This window comes from Tachysurus vachellii, chromosome 16 (assembly GCF_030014155.1).
Source record: "Tachysurus vachellii isolate PV-2020 chromosome 16, HZAU_Pvac_v1, whole genome shotgun sequence".
NCBI lineage: Eukaryota > Metazoa > Chordata > Actinopteri > Siluriformes > Bagridae > Tachysurus > Tachysurus vachellii.
Window position 1 is genome coordinate 8,341,353 of NC_083475.1, and position 25,718 is coordinate 8,367,070.

The 25,718-nt window shown below is 37.3% G+C and overlaps 1 protein-coding gene across 2 annotated transcripts in view; it reads right to left on the bottom strand.

Annotated features, from left to right (window-relative positions):
- The window catches only part of shisal1a (shisa like 1a), a 33,904-nt gene that overhangs the window by 6,705 nt on the left and 1,481 nt on the right, over window positions 1-25,718 (bottom strand). Inside the window, exons 2-4 of one of the 2 annotated variants that reach the window (XM_060889645.1) lie at window positions 13,855-14,022; window positions 7,363-7,576; window positions 793-1,101 (exon numbers count right to left, since the gene is read on the bottom strand). In XM_060889645.1, the coding sequence (XP_060745628.1) occupies window positions 793-1,101; window positions 7,363-7,576; window positions 13,855-13,921 (590 nt within the window). In that variant the 5' untranslated portion in view covers window positions 13,922-14,022. Of the gene's footprint in view, window positions 1-788; window positions 1,102-7,362; window positions 7,577-13,854; window positions 14,023-25,718 lie in introns of those variants that run through there. The other variant, XM_060889644.1, reaches the window with a different exon arrangement.

Below are 25,718 nucleotides of genomic sequence, written 5' to 3' on the forward strand. Positions count from 1 at the left end.
ATAACTATTCATACTACATTCATAGTTTCCATATTATTAGTTTTTTTCAGTTATGACACAAACCAAAGTTACTACATGCTGTATGTTTTAACATTATACATTCATTCATTCATTCATTCATTCATTTTCTACCGCTTATCCGAACTACCTCGGGTCACGGGGAGCCTGTGCCTATCTCAGGCGTCATCGGGCATCAAGGCAGGATACACCCTGGACTGAGTGCCAACCCATCGCAGGGCACACACACACTCTCATTCACTCACGCAATCACACACTACGGACAATTTTCCAGAGATGCCAATCAACCTACCATGCATGTCTTTGGACCGGGGGAGGAAACCGGAGTACCCGGAGGAAACCACCGAGGCACGGGGAGAACATGCAAACTCCGCACACACAAGACGGAGGCGGGAATCGAACCCCCAACCCTGGAGGTGTGAGGCGAACGTGATAACCACTAAGCCACTGTGCCCCCGATTATTATTATTATTATTATTATTATTATTATTATTATTATTATTATTATTATCCAATCTGAACTGGAAATTTCATCTGGGCTATGCAGTATCTGTACATCTAATGCATCTTCTATGGTTCTTTCCTTCACATTTTGTTACAATGAGTTTTTTAAAGAATGAACTGCATTGTAGGCATCAGGATTTGAAAGATTTAAGCTAGCAACATTAATGTTGGATATTATTAAAAACAATATCATTTATTGTTCGGTTACAATATGAACCAGAGCAGTACAAAAATATAAGAATTCTGCCTGAGTGGCTTTAGCAGACTCACCATGCTGTGGAGGTCTGGATGGTCAGGAGGGCAGGACTCTCCACCTCTCCTCTTAAACTCTGTCTGTGATGATGTTGGTGAGGGCCGTGGCTCAGACTCGTCCCTGTGCTCGGCTCTCCCTCCTGCACCATGGTGGCACTGTGCCACTGGCTCCTGGCCTGTTTCAACCATCGACCGCCCAGTCCCCACTTCTCCAGATAGACACGACACACCTCATAGTTCATGGCTGAATAGTATAAGAAGTCCAATGCCAGCAGAACCATGACAAAGAAACCATAAATCCACACACCAACGAGAGCTGTGTAATTACTGCAGCAATCAGAGATCAGAGAACAGGACAGAACATTAGTATTCAGGTAAATTCATACATTATAATATACATAATTTGCACATATATATATAATATATATAACACAAATACACACACGCATATATTATATGCGTGTGTGTATTTGTGTGTGCTCTACGGATCACAGTGTATCATGCAAGAGCATATAATAATATACAACCCCAATTCCAAAAAGGTTGGGACGTTTTTTAAATTTGAATGAAATGAAAACTAAAAGACTTTTAAATCACATGAGCCAATATTTTATTCACAACAGAACACAGATAACAAATTTTAAAAGAGAGAAGTTTTACACTTATATCCACTAAATGAGCTCATTTCAAATTTGATGCTACAGGTCTCAAAAAAAGTTGGGACAGAAGCATGTTTACCACGGTTTAGCATCTCCTCTTCTTTTCAAAACAGTTTGAAGACGTCTGGGCATCGAGGTTCTAAGTTTCTAGACTATTCATGTTGGAATTTGGTCCCATTCTTGCCTGATATAGGTTTCCAGCTGCTGAAGAGTCCGTGGTCTTCTTTGATGTATTTTTCATTTAATGATGCGCCAAATGTTCTCTATAGGTGAAAGATTTGAACTGCAGGCAGCCAATTCAACACCCGGACTCTTCTACAAAGAAACCATGCTGTTGTAATATCTGCAGTATGTGGTTTTCCATTGTCCTGCTGAAATACACAAGGCATTCACTGAAATAAATGGCGCTAGGATAGGAGGGCGTTAAATAGGAGGGAAGCATACTGTATGTTGCTCTAAAACCTTTATATACCTTTCAGCATTCATAGTGCCTTCCATAACATGCAAGCTGCCCATACTGTATGCACATATTCACCGCAGACCATTAAAGATGCTGGCTTTTAAACTGAACACTGATAACACGCTGGAAGGTCTCCCTTCTCTGTAGGACATGGTGCCCATGATTTCCAACAAGAATGTTAAATGTGGACTCGTCTGACCATAGAACACTTTACCATTTTGAAACAGTCCATTTTTAATGAGCCTTGGCCCACAGGACACATTCTGGAACATGTTCACATATGGCTTCCTTTTTGCATGATAGAGCTTTAGTTGGCATCTGCAGATGGCATGGTTGATTGTGTTTACCGACAGTGGTTTCTGGAAGTATTCCTGGGCCCATTTAGTAATGTCATTGACACAATCATGCCGATGAGTGATGCAGTGTCGTCCGAGGGCCTGAAGACCACGGCGTCCAATAAAAGGTCTTCGGCCTTGTCCCTTACACACAGAGATTTTCTTAATTAGCTGCTAGATGTTCTCCTAGCTGAAAAATGTCCCCTTTTTTCTTTTGTGAAATCTTTTCAGTCATTTATTCCCCCCGTGCCCACACCTGTAGCAGGCATCAAATTAGAAATGAGCTCATTTAGTGGATAAAAGTGTAAAATTTGTTTGTTTAAACATTTGTTATGTTATCTTTGGTCTGTTGTGAATAAAATATTGGCTCATGTGATTTGAAAGTCTTAGTTTTCATTTTATTCAAATGTAAAAAACGTCCCAACATATCTGGCATCTTCAGACACTGAATAAGATCAGATAAATTATGTATAGCAATAATCACAAGTATGAAGTGGTCAAACAGTGTATTGTAGAATATTAAGAATTAAGAAAATAATACAGATTCTTGGACATATATGAATCCATTCAATATTAACAGAAACCATGGGCTGTGAAATCTATGAGACTCAACTGCACTTCAAACTGCCCTTTTAAATGGTATTTATTGGGGGTATTTTAAGCCATTTAAGATTTAATCTTGAGTACTAATAGACTGCAGTTTGTGTCTGTTGGAACCTGATGCTAAATACTACTAATAATATTAATTATATATAAGTAATATTACGCTGTGCACATATGCTTTGAAAATGTTAGTACTTAATTAGATCACTGAGGCACTATTAAAGCTCTAAATAAATTTATTTACATACCTCTTCTTAGGAAAGAGATGTTTTGACAGTTCTACTTTAAGGGCTAAAAGAACCTGTAAACTGCGTCCTGACCGAGTTGCCAAACATTAAAATACAGTAAAAAAAAATATAATATAATAAATAATGATATTTTATAATGGTGAACTTTAAATCAGTATTAAGTTCTGACAATATAATATAAAAAGTAACCACAAATTACAAATTAATTGTTATAAATTTCAAATAGTAATAAATTACATAATAATAATAATAATAATAATAATAATAATAATAATAATAATAATAATAATAATAATAATAATAATAATAATAATAATAATAATAATAATAATAATAATAATAATATAGAAAATAAAAAACAAAATAATGAGGTGAGGTAGGAACATTTATTTAACAGATAATGAATAGGATGAAGGATATTTTGAGATTTTAGAGAATACGGCATAGCAATGAATTATTTCAGAATTGACACAGAGTTTAAATTCACCTAAGCAGAAGAGGTCCTAGTCTTTTGCTACAAAGAAAGGACCACAGAGTAATACAGCTGGCCTGGGGAGAGACACACGGGTCTGTGAAATGGCAAGCCCAGGAGGCTCAGCTGAAGCCTGAAGTGTGAAATGACATTTCCACAGCTGCTTAATGCCATGACAGAGTTACATGTTTAGCTTAATGAACAAGTCCTTTATCTCATTTTCATGGATAAGTGCTGGGGATTTTTCATGGCTTCAAAGTAAGATGCAGAGTAATATCTAAATGTGATGGATAAATAAAATAAATGATTATACTGATACTGTTGCACTAGTGCTCTCTGTAGCTGTAGCTATTGTTTGCTATGTACAGTATAAAGACCATCACTTTGGTCAGTGGACCATATCTATCTTATTGATCGATCTTTTAGATCTATGCTTCACACTAGACTATACTTAACCCAGCAGTGACTTTAAGTTATTTGAAAATGTTACTTTACTCTGCCTGATACTCTCATAACTACTACATTGAGAAGACTTCTCTACATGCATAATATCTGGGCCCATGACTCTGATAGAATAGTTTACAAATTCTGTATAATACAAATGGGCTATAGGTCACAAGTCTACACAAAATAGCCCATAATATTGAAGTAAAAAATGTCAATATAGTTTGTGTAGAATGCAAATAGACTTATTCACAAATGAAAATTGTGAGTGTACAAATATTCATGTTGATGCGAAATCCCTAAATATGTTTGGGGGCAACCAGTGCGATGAGAGGTCACATAAATAGTCAGATTTGGCTCGTGTGGAACTAAAAGATTAGAGTTTGTTAGAGAACATATCTACAGTAAACAAACCATATCATGAAGAACAAGAATCTAACAAAACAAAGAAAACAAAGTAATTGCTAATAAATTGAAAAACATGGCATAGTTACAACAAAATTCAGTGATCTGGTAAGAAGTGCATTGTTCAGAGAAACAACTAAGAGGCCAAGAATAACTCTATAGCAGCAAGAGAGAACCCCAGCTCAGCCAGGAGAAGCTGTTTGTAGGACAGCCAAAGCCCACACTCACTTAATAGAAGAGTGTCAAGGAAAATGCTGTTATGAAACTAAAAGCAATATGAAGTCCAGCTTAGACTTTGCTAAAAGGCCAGCAGGACTCAGCAAACAAAAAAAATCCCGAACCATTTTGGCTTTTTCATGGCGCGCTATGCTTGGTAGAATCACAAAACTTCTCATTATTCTAAGAAAATCCGCACTGTGAGGCATGCTGGTGGTAGCATCATGTCACAGGAATGAGATTTATCAGTGGACAAGCTTGAGCAGATCCTAGAAAAATCCTAGAAGAAATCCAGCATACTTGATATTGTAAAGGAGTTTCCTGTTCACATTGCCGTAGTTCGACTGCAGTGGTTCAAAATCAAAACCTGCACTTGTTAGAATGACCGTCAATGTCTCGACCTTAATCCAATTAAAAGTCTGATGAAAGAATGGAAAATAGTTGTTCACCAACAGATAGGGATTGAACAATTTTGCCAAGAAGAGCAGTGAAAATATCAGAATCCAGTTGTTTCACCTGAGAAATATCCCATAACACTTGCAGCTGTAATTCATGTATGATTCCAGGGGGGCAAATACTTATGCAAACAACAAGTCTTTGCTTACTTGTTTAATTAACCTTTAATTAACCTTTTTGTTATATTAAAATCACAGTTAAGTTCATTTAAAATTCCAGGGTGTAACACTACAAAATGTGAAGTAAGTGAGTGAATACTTATCCAGTGTACTGTATTATGCACACATACGCTTGTATGCAAATGTTTTGGCACACCTATATATAATATTTAAAAGTTATGATAAAAGTTATGATAAATATGACACCCTTTTACTTGTTTCAGAACTCAACATCTCAGACCTTGATCTCTACATACAGTGCAAGATGTTTTGCATTATATCACAAACATCTGATTTAAGAAATTGTAGTCTTTTGTGTACTGTGCAATTCAAAATTAGATTACGCTGAGTCGATCTTCCATCATGAATAAAAAAAATGACTACTGTTTTTAGGGAATATAAACAATTTGTTAGTTTCTCTTCACAAAGCTCAAACTGGGCATGATATTTGGAAATACAACAGGGCAATATTAGGCTGGTACAGTACATTATGAATAGTCACAGTAAAAAAACATTCTTCACTATACTCAGTTAATGTTCTAGAAATAATTTTTATGTGAAAACAAATCATACTTTGCATACATATAGATGCCCCATGTTTAGACAGCTGGTAGGATAAACAAGTTACAATAGCATCTAGAAGAGAAACATGTATCTTCCTCTATACCAGTTTCATTGCTACTCAGCCTGCAGGCATGCATGTGGACATTTTCTTAAACTTGTTAAATGGGAAAATCTACTCCATTTGCATATTATGCATATCATAAAAACGCCAAATGGAGGTCACAAACCAGACAGAGCTGCACGGTCTTACACATATCATCGCAAATGTCCCACTGAAAAGTTTTCTTAGCCTCCGCTTAATATTTTCATGAATAAAGAGAAAAAGTTCCTTCATCATTAGATATTTAAGGGCCTTTATTTGAACTCTGATGTCTGCGGATTTCTACAGATACCTTCAAAAGCAGAATAAGGCAGGCTATTCGTCAAAAAATATGACTTATAATACGTTAGACATAATAAATATTTCAACTCAATCAGGCTCACGCTCCCTTAACGGAAAAAGTAGATTGCTATTATATTGCTATTATTTACCTATGTTTTACGAGCTAATTAAGCTAACATACTACCATACTAGCCAGTGTAAATACTACTGTATCTGTACTGATATCATGTGAATAAAAACTCTCTCTCTCTCTCTCTCTCTCTCTCTCTCTCTCTCTCTCTCTCTCTCTCTCTCTCTCTCTCTCTCTCTCTCTCTCTCTGCAGCTGTTTTGATCACAGCAAAGGAACCATTGAATAAAAAAAATGGTGCTCAACAACATCTACATTTTGAGATGTTCTGCAATTGTCAATGGGGTTACTAAAAAAACTTTCCATTGATGTGTATAAGGCACAGTGATTGCTGAATATAGCAGAGGCCAGTTTTACAATCTACTGCACAGAATGCACATTTCCGTTCTTCCCCCCGTTGGATGGCTACTACAATTATAATTAATCTCAAAGCCATCTTTTGATGTAAAATTCAGAAACTTTGTTATGTGATTTTTTTTATATTGTGAATGCCATTTTTGTCAAGAAAAACAATTTTGCTTCCAATTTCTTTTTTAAATTATTGACATCTACATTTACACAAGAAACAATTCTATGGACACAAATTTCTTTACCTATAACTTGCCTTTCCATCAGCTATAACTGTAAGCACTTTAATATGCTGTGATTGAAATGTTTAAAAGCTGCGGATGTTAGACTCTAGTCAGTGTAGAGGAGAACCCATGTTTCAAAACCACATTGGATTTACAGAAAGCTACCGGACGTCAGTCACGCCTCATTCAGACTGACGCCAGCAGTGTTAGTTTTACTGTCAAATTACAGTAAGATAGTTTTCAAAAGAAAGGTGTCACTTAACATGTAAAGACTTCATGATCTTTTTGTACTGTATTTATACATTTAAGCATTTAAGAATTATACTTTGGTATATGGATAATATATCATATTGAGTCATCACAATATTTTATATTATATTTATCATTACATCGCTACATGAAATTTCAAGATTAGGTTAGAAATAGTTTTCTTCACAAATTTAGCTGGGTTTCATATTTTTGCTGCATCGTATGTTGCTTACTTACTTGTGTGTGAAACCATCAGAGGTGTTGGTGAGGTTGGACTGCATGATGCCCTGGAACTCGGTTTCGTTGCAGCAGTACTTGAAGGCGGTGTTGTTGTGGTGACAGCAGAACATGTAGGTCTTGTTGTCAGAGAGTCGAGGGCAGTGAAAGCCGAAGTGATAGCGCCCTTTGTGGTCAGAGTAGGGTTCGCAAACTCTGAAGTGTGCCGAAAGAGCTGCTCCAAGAAAGAGAATATAAAGCAGGTTAGCTAAAGATCTTACTAAATAGCCTTTCAAAATCGCATTTTTGGGGTTGTTATTTTACATTTTAACATATGCAAATTAAATCTGAATATAAATATGCAAATTAAATGTGAATAATAAATAAATTAAGGATAGCACTTGTTTTCTTTAGCAGATCATAAAACACATAGCATGTACAGTATTATGTAATGGCCTAGACAAACCAATGAGCTGTGTTCAGTCTTTATTACAGTAAATGTGCAACATGTGATGAGTATGGTTTACTTTAAAATAAATGGCCTGTCTGATTGCCTTGCTTAGACACAGCACGTGTTCTTCAGATGTCTTTTACTAAATAATGGAAGGTAAACTTACAACTCAGTGTTCAATACAATGCTCATGCATAGTTTTTTTTTTTATATCACATTTGAAAGGTTTTGGATTATACATGACATGCAACATAGGATCTTGTGTAATTATACAGAAGGCATCATTACATATTTTTCATTATATCCTTGGATATTATGAATGATCATGTATTGTTTGCCCTCCGCCATCCCCTACTGTAGCCCTTCCAGACAAATATAAAGTAGTCCTGACATCAGTAATTGCACAAAACTGACATATCTTGATGACCTGTCAAAAGTTGTAATATCTGACAAATGGCACAGACGAGCCTCTATCTGTTCCTAATTCTGCTGTTTCGTATACAGTATACTGTATGTTTGCTACTGAGTCTGACTGCAACCTCAGCTGCTTGCCTCTAAGATCATATCCGTTTTTAACAGAAAGAGTTTAGACATGCCATCATTTGCATATAGATTAGAGCTGTAAAGGGATGATGGACAGATAAATTGGATAGACAGAAGATCTCTCTCAGGCACCTCTTCCAGACCAGAGAGACTTTTTACAATAATGTGTTTTATGTTTAGAAACCACTCGCTGCTGCTGAGATTGGCCTCACATAGACAGCCTAAAGATACTCAGATTACTGCTTAGGAACCAAGAAGATGGATATGGACTGCAATTGATACAAACAGTTCTGCTGCAATGGCTTAGGACTACGGTTGCTACAGTATAATAGTTTTAGGACTGCAGTTGTCCTGAACAGTTTAGCACTCAAGTCTCCATCAGTGAACACTTGATCACTTCAACAAGATAGGCTTTATGTTAAAACTAGCTACAGCATTATACTCTTTGATCATATAGTATTATAGAGTCTGGTTCAGCTCAAATTCTCTTCCTCATATCCTCTCACGAAGTTTTCCTCACCAAAATCACCTCTGACATTCTCAATAGAAATAAAAGTATAAATGTATATCTTGAATATATATTTATATCTTTCAGTAAAGCCGCTTTCTCTGTTGCTAAAAGTGCTATACAAATAAACTAACAACTGAACTGAATTTTAGACTGGAAAGGAAGATTATATAATATAGTAAAAAAAAAAAAACATCTGTTAAGTAAGGAATAAAAATACTTTGTTGCATGGTTATGCGATACCTGATCATGCCTTTCCATAACAGAACATGCTTTATTCCATTTACACCACAGAAATTTGGCAACTTTTTACAATATGCCATGTTTATTTATCTGTTACAATTACTGCTGGTGAACATCCACAAAAGAAATTAGTTCTTGTTATCACTTAGAGCTTATAGCAGCAACCCTCTTTTTTTCCTCTTTTGATATTAATATGAACAAAATTCAGTGTGTCATGTTAGAGAGAAACCAAAAAGTCCTCTGTCCTTAAGACTTTCTCATATTGGAAAACTTTTCACAGAGACACCTCTGTCTGTTACAAAGTGCTGACACTGTAGACTCTGTCCAAAAATGTTAAATAAATGTCTTCTCACAGTAACATTACCATATCGTCAATGGCACCCGTTTTTAAAAACCATTTATACCGAGTGTCCTCTGAATATATAAAGCCCTGTGGTTGCAATAGAAACAATAACAAATTAGAATAACTGCATTAATATAAATGCGATTTGTGTCGCAGCTTGCACTACTGTCAAAGCTACAACATGAATCGACATTCTGTCCACCTTCTAACCAATCAGAACGGAGAATTCAATAGCATTGTGGTATAAAATTAATTACCAAACCTTGCTAAATGTTTTTGAATTGTGGTACAAGTGATGTCCCTCTTGAAAAATTCAGGCACTACAGTAGTACCATAAAAAAAAACATTAACTGTGAAGAGTTAATCCACTTAATTACATGCACTGTTCATATTTATACATAAACACCAAACAAATAGATAACTAAAAAAGGACTTTTGAAATAGAAGACAACTCTATGTGTCCAATCATAGGTCTCTGGATGCATCCGCAAAAAGTAATTTAATATAAAAATCAATGCATTGCATTACCTAACTACAATAAAAATCAACTGCTAATACACAGAGAAATGAAAACAGATTATTCATAAACACATATTTAGAGAATGACAACAAACCAGAGCAATATTCCCAAAATTATATTACATGAACGCACAATGAAGAAATGATTACATTACGAAACAATACAACAAGTTTAACGTCCGCATTTGACCCCTGGGTAATGACAATTAAAGCTCAATACCTGTTTGCCTGGGCAGACGGAGGGGTTGTTAATGGTTGTAATAAATTAGCAGTGATAGACAAAAGAGCCAAAGAGCCCTGCAGGAGCACCTCTGACCCCATAAAGAGCCATGAACAGCAGTGGAAGATATTTGGCAGCTCCTTAGCTGTGTATTCATCAACCCAAACAGGCAAAGAGTCAAGCCATAATACAAGGTTCTCATATTTAGGGGGAAAAAAGAACAGAAGGAAAAAGCCAGGCATATGAAATGAAAACCACCTGTTGAGCCCTGTTTTTCTTCTACTATGGCAGCAAAAACCAATCAATGTGTTTTGATTTTTGTTTGCTTCATTATTAACATTGTGCCGTGTTTTGGTGATATCAACACAACCGGCACTCCTGTTCACTTCTCACACAATGGAGCGAATGCTAAATGAGTGTTTCTCCAGCGGGTGCCTGGGTACAGAGACACCTGCCTGACAGCCAGCTCGAATTCCTGTCTCTATCTCTCTCCATGGTAACCGCTCTGATGTGTGTTTCATTCAGAGAGCTGGCTAGCAGAGCAGTTAGACACATGCTGAAGTGATTTAAGAGGTAACAACACACACTTCCAAACCCCCCACTCACCCCAACACACACAACCTCCTCCTGTACCTTCCCCCATCTATTTAAAACTGAATTTGGCACATTCACCGGAGCACGTCCTGCTTCTTCGATCCACTTCCTCTCACGCAAAAATTTGTAGGAATTGTCACGAGCACCACTGTTAAAAAAAAGCATAAGCTCTGTACCTCTGTCTTTACCCTAAACTCAGCATTTATAACTTTATAAACTCTTCATGACGGTTGGCAAATTCTTTATCAATCGTAATAGTGAGATCATATAGTGAGAATGACTACCTCAGTCATTCTTACGGTCATCTTGCTTACACTGGATCACAAAACGCGCAACCTGACCTCAGATCTAAAAGTGTTTTGGTATTATGAGGTATTTTTAATCCCCCTTATCCAAGCAATAAATGCAAGGAAAGGGAAAGAGATCACCAAATTTAGTCAGCAGGTATATAACTTTCTTGGGTTTGGATTGTTTGGGAGCATGTTTAATCTGCCAAAAGTTTTTTATTTATGTATGTTAATGTCTATTCGGATCAGGAAGAGACTCATTTGGACGGGCCTATTGCTTCATTAAACCTAGACTCAAGGTTCTGGTTGGCTTACCGGGTTTATAGAGGTTAAAATCTTCTCATGAGAGTTTTGGCCAACACAGAGTCTCAGCATGTGTTTCCTGGCAAGACACTTTGGGTGTGTGAATCAACCTGGTTATGATTTTATAATAATAGCAGATTGTGTTTTTTTTTTTGCTCATAATAACTGGCTGACTGACTGTGAGAGAGATTTTCTTTTAAAAGATATTAAATAATCACAGATGTTTGAAAGTTCTCTTTGTCCTTAAATGACTTGGTGTAATTGTGTCCATCTATGTTCCAATTACCATGTCTGCCTCTGGAAAAATATAGGCGGATATGTGATATTGCAAAGCTTTTCATGCCAGTCTCAAGTCTTGGAAGTGATTTATTTCACTGATAAACTTATGGGACAGATTGTTGCAATGAACAGGATAAATGGGCATCTCACATTTCTGCTATACAGTGTTGGTCAACTGGAGCCTATCCTTAAGAACGTTGGATGTGAGGTGGGAATACAACCAGGATAGGATGGAAGAGCACCATGCACACACACTCATTCACAATTTAGCACAGGGGGAATGTAGCACAATCCACCTACATATATTTTTGGGAGATGGGACCATGGAGGTGCCTTTGGACTGATGCTGCTGTGGTGGGCTGTGGGGATTAGTGATCATTCAGCTACAGAAGCATTAGTGAGATCAGACAATGATGTTGGAGTGTGTCTGTGGGGATTAGTGATCATTCAGCTACAGGAGCATTAGAGAGATCAGACACTGATGTTGGAGTGTGTCTGTGGGGATTAGTGATCATTCAGCTACAGGAGCATTAGTGAGATCAGACTCTGATGTTGGAGTGTGTCTGTGGGGATTAGTGATCATTCAGCTACAGGAGCATTAGTGAGATCAGACACTGATGTTGGAGTGTGTCTGTGGGGATTAGTGATCATTCAGCTACAGGAGCATTAGTGAGATCAAACACTGATGTTGGAGTGTGTCTGTGGGGATTAGTGATCATTCAGCTACAGGAGCATTAGAGAGATCAGACTCTGATGTTGGAGTGTGTCTGTGGGGATTAGTGATCATTCAGCTACAAGAGCATTAGTGAGATCAGACTCTGATGTTGGAGTGTGTCTGTGGGGATTAGTGATCATTCAGCTACAGGAGCATTAGTGAGATCAGACACTGATGTTGGAGTGTGTCTGTGGGGATTAGTGATCATTCAGCTACAGGAGCATTAGTGAGATCAAACACTGATGTTGGAGTGTGTCTGTGGGGATTAGTGATCATTCAGCTACAGGAGCATTAGAGAGATCAGACACTGATGTTGGAGTGTGTCTGTGGGGATTAGTGATCATTCAGCTACAGGAGCATTAGTGAGATCAGACACTGATGTTGGAGTGTGTCTGTGGGGATTAGTGATCATTCAGCTACAGGAGCATTAGTGAGATCAGACACTGATGTTGGAGTGTGTCTGTGGGGATTAGTGATCATTCAGCTACAGGAGCATTAGAGAGATCAGACACTGATGTTGGAGTGTGTCTGTGGGGGTTAGTGATCATTCAGCTACAGGAGCATTAGTGAGATCAGACACTGATGTTGGAGTGTGTCTGTGGGGATTAGTGTTCATTCAGCTACAGGAGCATTAGTGAGATCAGACACTGATGTTGGAGTGTGTCTGTGGGGATTAGTGATCATTCAGCTACAGGAGCATTAGTGAGATCAGACACTGATGGTGTAAGAGTGAGGAGGTCTGGGGTTCAGTCAGTGTTCCAGTTCATCCCAAAGGTGTTCAGTGGGGTTGAGTCAGAGTCAGGGCTCTGTGCAGTACACTCGAGTTCTTCCACACCAACATTAACACACCATGTCTTCATGGAGCTCATGGGCTTTGTGTACAGGGACATCGTCATACTGGAACAGCGTCTGAGTCTCTTAGTTCAAGTGAAGGGAAATCTTAAAGCTACAGTGTAGAAAGACATCCTATATACTTGTGTTTGGGGAAGAACCACGTATGAGTATGATGATCAGATGTCCACAAACTTTTGTGCCTATAGTGTATCTGTATCTGTTTAGCACTCCAAGATATTCACATGTTCAGAAAATACTAGAACATTCTTAATAAAACTGGTAAAAAAAAAATAAATAACAGGTACTGTAGAAATGCCAGCACTGTCAGCATGGTCTGTGAATTCTGATTCTGATAGTCCATAATTGGGCTCAACTAGAGATGTGTGTGGGACGATTTTTTAATCCCACTCGCAAAGTTGTTATTTGTGTTTGTACCTGCAGTGATATTTTTTAATGAATGCAGTTGGTTTGGCTTCCCAAAAATATAAACAACCGTGTAGCTTGATGTTTTTGCTGGAAAAAAGAGATTAATTCCATATATGTGTATGCAGTTGCATTAAGGGTGTGCACATGTTAGGAGCTTCACCTAAGAAATGATCAGATATTTTTCTAATTAGATTTTTTCTGCATCCCTGCGGTCTCATTTACTTCACTAAATCCCCAGTGAAGCTCACCTGCAGTGGAGAGCAGGAGGAAGATGACAGCCAGTGTGTTGGAGGACCAGTGGCCTCGCATGGTCATCACTCTGTCCTCATGAAGAAGGGCGCAGGAGAGAGAGGGAAGTGTGACCTAACACACACACATTGCTTTCTTTCATCTGCTTACACTCGTCATGCTGCAGACTGTTAAAAAAGAAAAAAGACATACAGTATATTTGCATGTGTACAGGCAATGACCTGCTCCTGATATGTGGCCTAACAAATCTTAACAAAAAAGGAGGTAAAGAATATGATGAACGAGGTGAAGCATCTCAGAAACCCAAACAGTTTAAGTATAAACAGATTTCTACACAGCTTTATTTATGTATAAATTTACAATTGCATCTTGTTTTATACCTGTTATATTTATATGTAACATTCTAGTATGATCATTACCTCTCTCTCTCTCTCTTTGTCTCTCTACTTTAGTCCAGGAATATATTTTGTAGTTTGCTTTCTGCCAACATTTTGCTCAGCAGTGCACTGGCCAAGAAAATAAAGGTACTCCAGCTCAGTTATCCAGGTCATTAAATTGTCTAGTAGTTGTAAGTCAATGTGACTGAAACTTGCTATGACCTCTAACAATTTTTGCATCTCATTTGAACTATTGAACTCAGATGACTGGTAAAATGTTTAGAGTAAAGAAGATTAAACCCCAAGTCCATGTGCTTTGACTTACAACTACATGACATTAGCTATTTTTTGTCGGGTTTCTAAGAGAAGCCTTTCTTGAGTTCTTCTGCTCAAACAACCATTATTCTGTCTACCCGACCAAAATGGAGGTCTATAATTGTTTGACCTTTTCAGACAACTCACATTTGGAGTGTCTGAGCATTTCCTATTAGTGCTGGCTGTCCTGTGAATGTACCAACCAGACACACAAAGAATTCCTGCTCACGTATCCACACCTTAATGCAATGATCAAATTCAGATTCAGATTTTATTGGTCACATACACAATTGTACACAGTACGACTCGCAAAAGCTTGTAAGAAGGTTTGTACAACGGTGTTATAAAAATAAGAATATGAATAGATTTAAAAAGGATTTTAAAGTAAAATGAAAAATAAAATTAGCTATATTTTTTTCATCACAACAATGACAGTGGTAATCTTCTGTATATGATATAATGATATAAAAAAGATATAAAACAGTTATCAGTGATGTCACTACAGATTCTGTTGCTGATGTTGCTATAGAATTGAAATAGTTTGTAGGAGAGTGTAAAAGTACACAGATCAGACTAGGGTAAGACACTATTTTCCACTGTTTTATTATTTTTTTCAAAACAAATGGTTTTATTCATTCATTCATTCATTTTCTACTGCTAATCCGAACTACCTCGTGTCACGGGGAGCCTGTGCCTATCTCAGGCGTCATCGGGCATCAAGGCAGGATACACCCTAGACGGAGTGCCAACCCATCACAGGGCACACACACTCTCATTCACTCACACACTATGGACAATTTTTCCAGAGATGCCAATCAACCTACCATGTATGTCTTTGGACCGGGGGAGGAAACCGGAGTACCCGGAGGAAACCCCCGAGGCACAGGGAGAACATGCAAACTCCACACACACAAGGTGGAGGCGGGAATCGAACCCCCAACCCTGGAGGTGTGAGGCGAATGTGCTAACCACTAAGCCACGGTGCCCCTCCAAATGGTTTTATTGCAAGAAAATTATTTTTCAGATCATTCAAATAATAACTTTGTCAGTTTAAAGGCATAACTGTTAAATGCATTTAAAAGTATTTATTGAGCATTTATAATTTATATTAGAAAGTTTTATTAAATACCGTAATTGTTACATTATTCAATACATACGTAACGTCACGAGTGCATTCTCAGACAAATCTGCGGCCATATGCACACTTATTTACAGCCCCTCAGTCCCGTGCAGGTAATCAGAGCTGACATGTGGCACCTAAACACGCCTCTATTTAAACCCCAGGAGTGTTTCAGTTGGTGTGCTGACGTATAGTCTGTACCACATCTCAGAGCGCTAAGTGCTCTGAGAGGTCATTCTCTTCGAGAGCTAATCTCCCCAATATTTCTAATCCCACCTGATTTTTCCCCAGTGTAGGATTTAGAGTCGTTTTATTGAGGTTCAGGCCAAGAGTTAGGACTCTTCTTCTCTGTCCTCAAAAAGCTATTTAGGGTCTTGTTCACCGAGTGACGTTACTCGCTGGACCATTAAATTAGCCATAAATGGTGGGTCCCTCCTCCTCGTTTTAGCGGTGTGGTGTGTAAGTTTTAGTAGGAAACAGGATCACTGTCAAGAGTGTTGGCCAGAGTAGTTTGTTGTTCCACTTTTGTGTTCCAATTATTGCTTCCACGTGTGCACTGCATAGTGGGCAGCGCTTTGTGTCTCTGAATGCGGAGCACGTCTTTGTCGGTTTGAGTCCCGCTCTCGCCATAACACTGTTACTACTACTTCTCGCTATTATGGAGGTCATTGCTTGGCATTTTGCATGCTTCCTTTTTCTGTTCCGGACTATTGATCCAGCTTCTTGTCCTCAGTTTCCTATCTCTTGATCCAATCGAATTACAGGCCCTGCTCGGTCTTCACTTCCACTCTGTACGAGCACTCCATACGCCATACAAAAAAAAATTATTATAAAGGATCAACAAATAGTACAGAATCCCATTTCTCTGCAAATCATTCAGTTAACAAATAACGTTTAAGTTAATACTTAAATGAAATTCTTTATCTGTAAGTTTGAAATTAAACATGAACATGTGGAATATTTACATCACTGACTAAAGCTTTGTTTTAAGATGCATCTTAAATCCCTGGAGGATGGCAAGATTACAGAGACAAACATTGACTAACCCTTGTGTGTTGTTTGGATCAAATCAAATGCATCTGAAAGCTGTATTTCATTGCCTGTGACTGCAATAATCTTTTGTTTTTTGTGCTTTTATTGTTTATCACTTGTATTTGATAAATCAGTTCAAATTATTATTATGCATTTTTATTATTGTATATTTTAGGGGTGCACGGTGGCTTAGTGGTTAGCACGTTCGCCTCACACCTCCAGGGTTGGGGGTTTGAATCCCGCCTCCACCTTGTGTGTGTGGAGTTTGCATGTTCTCCCCGTGCCTTGAGGGTTTCCTCCGGGTACTCCGGTTTCCTCCCCCGGTCCAAAGACCTGCATGGTAGGTTGATTCGCATCTCTGGAAAATTGTCCGTAGTGTGTGATTGCGTGAGTGAATGAGAGTGTGTGTGTGTGCCCTGTGATGCGTTGGCACTCCGTCCAGGGTGTATCCTGCCTTGATGCCCGATGATGCCTGAGATAGGCACAGGCTCCCCGTGACCCGAGGTAGTTCGGATAAGCGGTAGAAAATGAGTGAGTGAGTGAGTAATCACAAATGTTATCTGTACTGTCTGGGACTGAGATGAAGACAATATGTGCAAAGGACGTCTTTACATATTGATGTTTTTAATTGTTTTTCATTTAAATAGTGCTTACACAAACAGCACCAATGGCCAAAGAGTTTAGAAGGTTAACATTTGACAAACATTTCCTAGAGAAGAAAAAAAAAACACCAGATGAGACTGACGGTACTCCTTTGCTATGATGCTTTGCTGACTGTAAGCATTCATGGACACTATCACGCACAGGTGGAATTGTTTTGAAGCAGTTTCCTGGCTTCCACAAAATTGGTTTCTCTCCCAGACTGTTTGCTCTCACTGTGTTAATAAAATTGCTGCGATTAACTTGTTAAGTTAGATTATGCCTAGTAACTAGTAGATACACAGCTGATTCAGCTTATCAGCAAATGCTAGTCATTTTCAAGGCTTGTTAGAAAATAAAATCAATCATATTGTGAACAACTCTCCTTTTTTTTCATCCTTCCTCCTTATGGTCTTATGTTCTCACAGTTGCAGTTGATGGAGTCAGAGTCAACACACCTGGGATCTGATTACCTTGTACTTTTGTCTACGTGACTACATGGCAACAGTAGCAAGGTGTATTTTTAGTTTTAGTGTTTGCTTTTCCTTTTGGTGTCAGACAAACAAAGGACAAGTCTGTTAGGCATGGACATACGTTTCTTCCTAACTCGACTGTGCTTCAGGAATGAGAGAATGAGCTTGATAAAAGGTTCTTTGATATTGTTGAACTAATATGACTTAAAAAATCTGTGAAGTTCTTACTTATTGCAAATTTTGTAAACCTGGATAGAGAGCAGATTAGCCTTAGCCATGTAGTGACAATACTTAATGAAGGGAAAATGCTGTACATTCTCAAAATTCTCATTTAAGACCATGAGAGAATTTTATTTGTAAAATAATAGTAATAATCTGCTATTATTTTATATTAATCTGAAAATTGTTCATTTTCTTGAATGATCGTTTACTATATTATACAAATAATCTATGTAAATTGTCCATGTGGTAGATACAATCTATAACCTTTTTTTCATGGCCCTTTATTTTGTTTCTCTAATAAATATGACATTAAAAAATAAATAAAAATATATTGTATTAATAATCTAATAACAATAATATATTTTTTACTGCTTTATTTATTTATTTGTTTGTTTGTTTGTTTGTTTGTTTGTTTGTTAATTTATTTATTTATTTCTGTTTGTTCAGAGCTTTTGTGCTTGTTAGAAACCAGGTGAAAGAAAGTGTCAAAAGTTTTAGTTGTATTCACTTGTGCCGTACTCACAGATACACACAAGTACACCACAACCAGGTGATGTGCTGTTTCTTCAAATATTGCTTAGGAAAATAAGACAACGATAGGGACAATAATATTTTAAAATGACATTTATATGACTGTATTGTAAATCTTCTAACATTAAAAGGGATAAAGTCATACCACTGGATCCTCTGTACATCCCTTGCTATGTCGTGAGCATGACAGTTAAAGCGGTTTGAAAGTAAATTTGAGCTTTTAGTTAATAATGCTGGGAATATCAGTGGTTTCTCTGAGCTGATATACTCCGGAAATCACAGAAACTGTAAACAGAGAACAATGCTTCCAGTCACAACAACAACTCCTACCTTTTAGACACATTACTCCCAGACGGTGAGGGAGGGGAGAAAAATATAAAAGATGATTTTCTTTTATGAGCCTTTTGCAACACACACACACACACACACACACACACACACACACACACACACACACACACACACTGATATTGTTCCATTTATATTCAATCGTTTTAAAGGAAACCTCAATCTCTGGTGTACAACAGAAAACTATTACCACTATACTGTAAATGCTTTAGCAAAAAGAGATAAATAACAGCAATTATATCATGATGAATTAAAGCTTTGTGCCTGAGAGCTTTATTCAGCTAATGCAAGATTTATTTTTTCTTTCTTTATACAATTTTATTTAAAATTCATTTCAAAATACAAATTCATGTACACTCATGTATACTCAATCACATACAGTCCGAAATGCAAGAAATGCTTTTTGACTGTCTGTGTCATTAAACTCAAATGAGAATAAACTAGACAAAGAATGTAATTTAAATAAAGTGTAAATGAACTATACAGGTAAGAAAGGGAGAAGTATTTTTGGCAATACTGTACATGTATATAGTGATGCCAATAAAGCTTATTAAAAATGAAATTATAGAATATAGAAAATATTAAAATGTAACCCTAAGAGTTTAACTTTTTGGAATCTTAACACTTAACATCATGCATTTTTAGGCTTTTCTGTATTTAAATGAATTAATCACCAGAACAGAAGGTAGTTATATTCTGTCAACATTTTTTTTTTTCATCTTATTGTGCCTTTTTAATTCAAATTTGTCAATCCCTCCCAATCATCATGCTAGCTCAGCTTATTATATAGCTGGCCAGAATCTTCCACATTGAGCTGCTCAATGGATGTTTTTTGTTTTCTGCGCCAAAACTCTGTAGACTGTTGTACATGAAACACTTATTTAAAAAAATCCAAAATATTCAAACTACTAGCACCAACTAACAGGCCACATATAAAGTCAGTGAGATTACATTACGTTAGTCATTCTGATGTTTGATGTGAACTTGAACTGAAGCCCTTGGTCTGTATATGTATAGTTTTAAGTGTTGCACCGCTGTCACATCTGACAGTCTGATTAGATAACCACACGGATGTGTAGGTATACAGGTGTTCCTATTAGTTACTAGTACATGTATGAATAATTACGATTTTCAATAATGAAATGAAAGAATATAATATGGAATGCTTGTGTCAGAGAAGTGGAGCTCATGGTTTCACCTGTGACAACTGGCTTACGGTTGTTAAACTCTTTATACACATGAGTTAACGCACAACATGGCTGAACCACCAGACAGAAGACGAGCAGGCTTAGGATTCTAAATTTGATGTACTAGTAAGAGGTAATAAAAAGCGTCTGAGCAGTTGTCCTGAGATACATGTGGAGCACAAATGCTTGAAAGGAGACATCTCAGTGAGAAAAGCAGATGCGTGTTCTTCTACGACAGTGAACGATTCCACAAGAGACATCTACTGCCTAATGCATGCTGTATGCTTCATGTCACTCTGAAAAGGTGTGTGTGTTTGTGTGTGTGTGTTTGTACAACAGAAAGACAGTATGACAAAAAGGATGTGGTATGATGCAATAGATTTAATGAGTAGTATTCTCACTGCAGCTCCAAGGACCTTTCTATCTCATTCTATCACTCTCTGTCTCTCTCGCTCTCTCTATCTTGCCGTAAGTGTCGATCAGTTCCCTCTCCCCATCACTCCCTCCATTAACCCCGCACTGTCAGCGGATCCATGTTCAGTTTACAGCTACACCAGCAAACCATGCAGTCCGAGTGGACTGTCTGCCATAACGCATCACCAAGCCAAATTAACCCCATCTTCCTGTTAAAGTTCTAAAAGAAATCTCATTAGCACTAATAAACATAAAGAACATACAAAATCTCATGCTAATCATCCCATCTCACACTCGAACCAGCATCATCATTTTTCTCAAACTGATGTGTCTCATAAGAACCAGAAGGTAATAAAAATAGTCCCAGCATTAGAAGCATCAGAATGAATTGAAAAAAAAAAACCCCAATGATTTGAAGTTATGCATCTAGTCATTACTAATAAATCAAGTAGATTTTTTTTTGTACTTGTTGATTAAAAAAACTAAATGAAATAAATATAGAAGTCAGCATAACTTTGAGGATCGTAATCATATCAAGTGAGGAGTTCTGGTAGTGTTTATATCTATCTGTTCTTGGCCTGTTAGTACCTTGTGGTCCGCTGTGAATTTGGACATCTGCTGTGTGTCTCGGTTGCAACCCAACCCTCTGCTTTTATATGCTAAAAAGAGAAAACACAAACAAATGGCACACAATAATGTCCCACGCACACGAGGCATGCACCACGCTGTTACCTTGGAAACACACGGAGAGATAAAGAAGCAAAGTATTTTATTTTTAACTACAGTGATTTTGATCTCTTTTGCGAGTGATGAAGACATGAGACACTTAAGTTTGAAGTTTGAACTCTGGATATAAGTCAGATTTGACTCTATGAGCAAGGGCTAAATAATTTTTTGTTAACAGTGAAAAGTTGCTTCAGGTACAGGTCATGGTGGCTTATTAGTTAGTATATTTGCCTCACACATCTGGAGTCCTGGTAAAATTTCTGCTTTCTCCCTGTGTGTGGAATTTGCAAGATCTTCCCTGTGCTTTGTGGGTTTATGCTGCGTATTCTGGTTTCCTCTCTCAGTCTAACAGCCTCTAGTTTGATTGGCAACTCTAAATTGTCCTTAGTGTATGTGTGTGTGTGTGTTTGTGATTGTGCATTGTGATGAGTTGGCCCTGCCTTATGCCCTGAGTCCTCTGGGATAGACTCCAGGTTCCCTGCAGCACTACACACTACAAAAATGAATTAAATTAAACTCTCATTTAAACTCCACTGAAGTAATTGTTCCCTATTCAGCCTCCAACTATGGACTGTCTTGGCTCTATTTAAACTGTACTGTATGCATAAAGATTTAGACAACTAAATGTTTTTCTCTATTAAATAAATATTACATTTTTTTTTTTTTTAACAAGTTTGGCAAATTGAGCTAAAATTTCTAATTATTCTAATTATCTTCATCCTGTTCTTAGTGGCTTGATTCATTTCAAGCATTCATTTAAATTTCATGCCAAATCATTGCTACAGTGGTATGAAAAAGTGTTGGCCCCCTTCCTGTTTTTTTTTTTGGACGTTTCTCACAATTTAATGTTTCAGATCATCAAACAAATTTAAATATTAGTCAAAGATAACACAGTTTTTAAATGAAGGGAAAACAAAATCCAAACTCACATGGCTTTGTGTGAAAAAGTGATTGCCCCCTAAACCTAATAACTGGTTGGGAGAGCAGCAAGAACCACATATTTAAATTTGTTTGATGATCTGAAACATTAAAGTGTGACAAACATGTAAAAAAATAAAAAATCAGGAAGGGGGCCAACACTTTTTCACACCACCGTTTATTCTAATATAAATGCATAAAATTAGAAAGGTGATCTGCCAATACAGAAACACAACAAGAAATTTGTTAGATAATTTGTTTTCTATTTTTACTTTATTAAGTGTTGCATAAACAAGCCATAATAAAAAAAAATATAATGTTAAAAATATGCCATAAACAGACATAAACATTTTGGCAGTTTTTCCTAGTTTAGAAATAAAAGGTTATTTTAATTTTCCCCTTAGGTTTTCCACAGAACCCTACAACAGAGGGTTTCTCATTACAGAGAGATTAACTATTCCTTAAGAAAAACATTTTTCCTAAAACTGTAGAGGAACCAAAGAACAATACGTTTGTCTAATGTTAGCATTTACTTTATATAAGCTACCAGGTCAGATGATCTAAACTTTAGTTATTGTTGAAGGTGATCGGAATATTGAGATGATGCACATCCAAGAAAACAGCTTTCAGGGAAAAATGAACTCAGGTCTTTCATTAGCGTGACCTTGGATGTAAAATGGCATTTATGGAGAGTTCCATAGAGAGCTGTTCACATGCTGGAAAAAAACACTGCCTGATTCTTCTCTCAAGGCCAAACTGGAAATGTGTGCATAAGTGAAGAAGAGAAAGAAACGAATGAGGAGAGAAAGAGAGCTGAGCAACAGAGAAAATAAAAACAGAGACTAGAAGAAACGATAAGAACTTTAATAACAGGGAGTGAAAGGGATGAGAACTAGGAAGACAGGAGATTGAACACACACACACACACACACACACACACACACACCCATTCATTAGAGAGTCTTTCTTATCTGTCATACTTAGTGCAGAAAATGCAATTGCGCTAGAGAGAATAAATTAATTGATAATTAAATTAACATTTAATATGATCACGTTTAAACAAGAGGCTATATTATCATAAGACGACTAGGGAACAAACTCTTTCTCTCTCTCTCTCTCTCTCTCTCTCTCTCTCTCTCTCTCTCTCTCTCTCTCTCTCTCTCTCTCTCTCAAGGCAACGCTCCTGCTTCTAAACACATAAACACTGCTCCTCCAGTGTCTTCCTATTAAACAGCTCCTCCACAGTTTTGCCACATGCTCGCAGCTCAAAGAAGCCCAACTAGATTCAAAACATCCGCAGGGCTGCACGCAAACTCTCTCTGAATTTGAATAAGTCACTGTTTACCCCCTAAACTTGAAACAACATTGAGAGAATGAGAGCAAAGTGAGAGAACACAGTATAATGGATGTTCTCTGCTTTCAAGAAGAAGTCAAAGACTGCTACACTTCAAAACTTAAAAGCTTCAAGTCTGTCATTCTGCCAAACACAGATATGGTCCAGATCAAGTGATATATCTCCTTAATGGGCTTGGATAGATATACGCAGTGGTCTCTAGTCTGTCTGAAACACATGAAGCACTCGAGATTGCATTCATCAGAATTCGTATATAATTAATGATTGAATGTGTCATGATAAACATGAGCACTTAATCAGTACTTGATGTCTACAGTATGATTATTAGATAAACCTTACAAACAATCTAACACACACATTTTTCCTTTCAACGTCATGCTTTTGCTCATATTTATTGTGTTCTGTTCTGTTCAGTCTTCTATACTTCTAATTGCAGTTCCTGGATCTTTTGCCCCATTACACTTAAAAGGGTAACACTGATCAACATGCACCGATGAACTGCACTGTGCAGCGCGTAACTAATATTAGTGCTCTGGTTTTCATCAACCGTGCGTCTTCGGTAGGAGGGATTACACTGGGAATACCCTCAGATGTGTATCTGTTCACAATAAGTGTCAGGCAGAACTAGCAAAAAACCATCTGATGGAGCACATCTTTAATGTCATGTCATCCTTTCTTTAAATATTATTGTTACCATTGCATGGTTCTTCAAAAACAGAGAGCCGAAGAACTCTCATTCAGAAGGCAAAACAAATCTTTTTTTAAAAGCTTACCTCTAGAGCTCCATGGTTAGAGTTGTTGTGTGGTGTGATCAGGACCGGTAGAAGAGGCTTAAGAGATATTTAAACTGAAAGGTATAAAGGAAACTTCTGAAAGTAATGTACTGAATCAAGATAAACTACTACATCTCTCTCTCTCTCTCTCTTTCTCTCTCTCTCTCTCTCTCTCACTCACATCAAAATGACTTTTCATTGCCTGCCCGAATGGATTTGTTTACTCTCACCCACTGTTCACCTCATCAGCTCTTAGTAATGTAAGAAAAATGGATGGAGTCTTAACTCTAATGCGTCTCACATTAACAGAAGCTGTTGAAGAGTCAGCTCTTCGCTACAGTGACCCAAAGTGAAGCTCTGATTACTCTGTGAAAATGCCATCTTCACCGTTGTACGCCGAGCTGCCGTTGATGCATTTATGGCTATACAGTACATCAAACTAAAAATTTGTTTTGTCTCCAATTCTTTTCTGCAAACTGATGTTGTAGGCTTCAAAAAGTTAAAGGGTTTGAAATGAAGAACTTTTTTGTCACCAAATATGTCACAAAATATGGGTCAAATACGGATTTAATAAAGTAGCTTGAGCAATTGCAGAAAGCTTAGAGAATTTCTATTCATTTTTGTCACCGGTTCTTCTCTTTCCTGGAAGTGTTTTGGTGTGATGGCTGAAATATTACTCCTATTAATCTGCCATACTTTTTGTTCCTTAATGCATTTCTCACCTAAGAGGGATGGCGTGCCGTGCCTAAAATTAGTCACCTAAATTTGGGCCCTAATTTTAAGATCAGTTCTGTTCAGTTTCAGAAAGGTCTGAGTAAATGTCTTATGAAAAATGTGCTTAAGAAAAATTGAGCTTGGAATCATTTTACAAAAAGTATATAGTGGATCTGCCGGTGCTTTAAGAACCTGAATTACAGTGTCTGAAATAGCCCTCAGGAGAAGGCACTAACCTCACTTCATCTTGAAGTGTGTCCTCTTCAGCATGATGACCCTGAGTGCTCCCAAGAACACGCTGGAGTCTGTTTGTAAATGCTAATGGCAGATCTTCTCAGCAATACTTATATTCTATTCTAATGTTTGATTTACTTCTAATTTTGTTTTACCCCAGGCTAAATCTCAACTGTGCTCAAATCCGGCCATTTTCACAACAGACATTTCAACTGCCAAAACAAGAAGAGTACTTAATAAACAGAACAACAGACAAACAAAAAAGATGCAACAGAGATGCTATTCAGAATGTAATCAGATCCAGGAGAGAAAGGAATTACCATGTAACAGCTGGTCCAACATGACCAGATTGCACTGATTATTATGTTAATTAAATAGAAATTAGAAAATCTCCTCACACGCCACAGATCAGATTACTCTAACTGAATGTTAAGTGTCATTTGAGTTCTGTAAAATAATATGGATCGTACAATTGGTTTTGATATC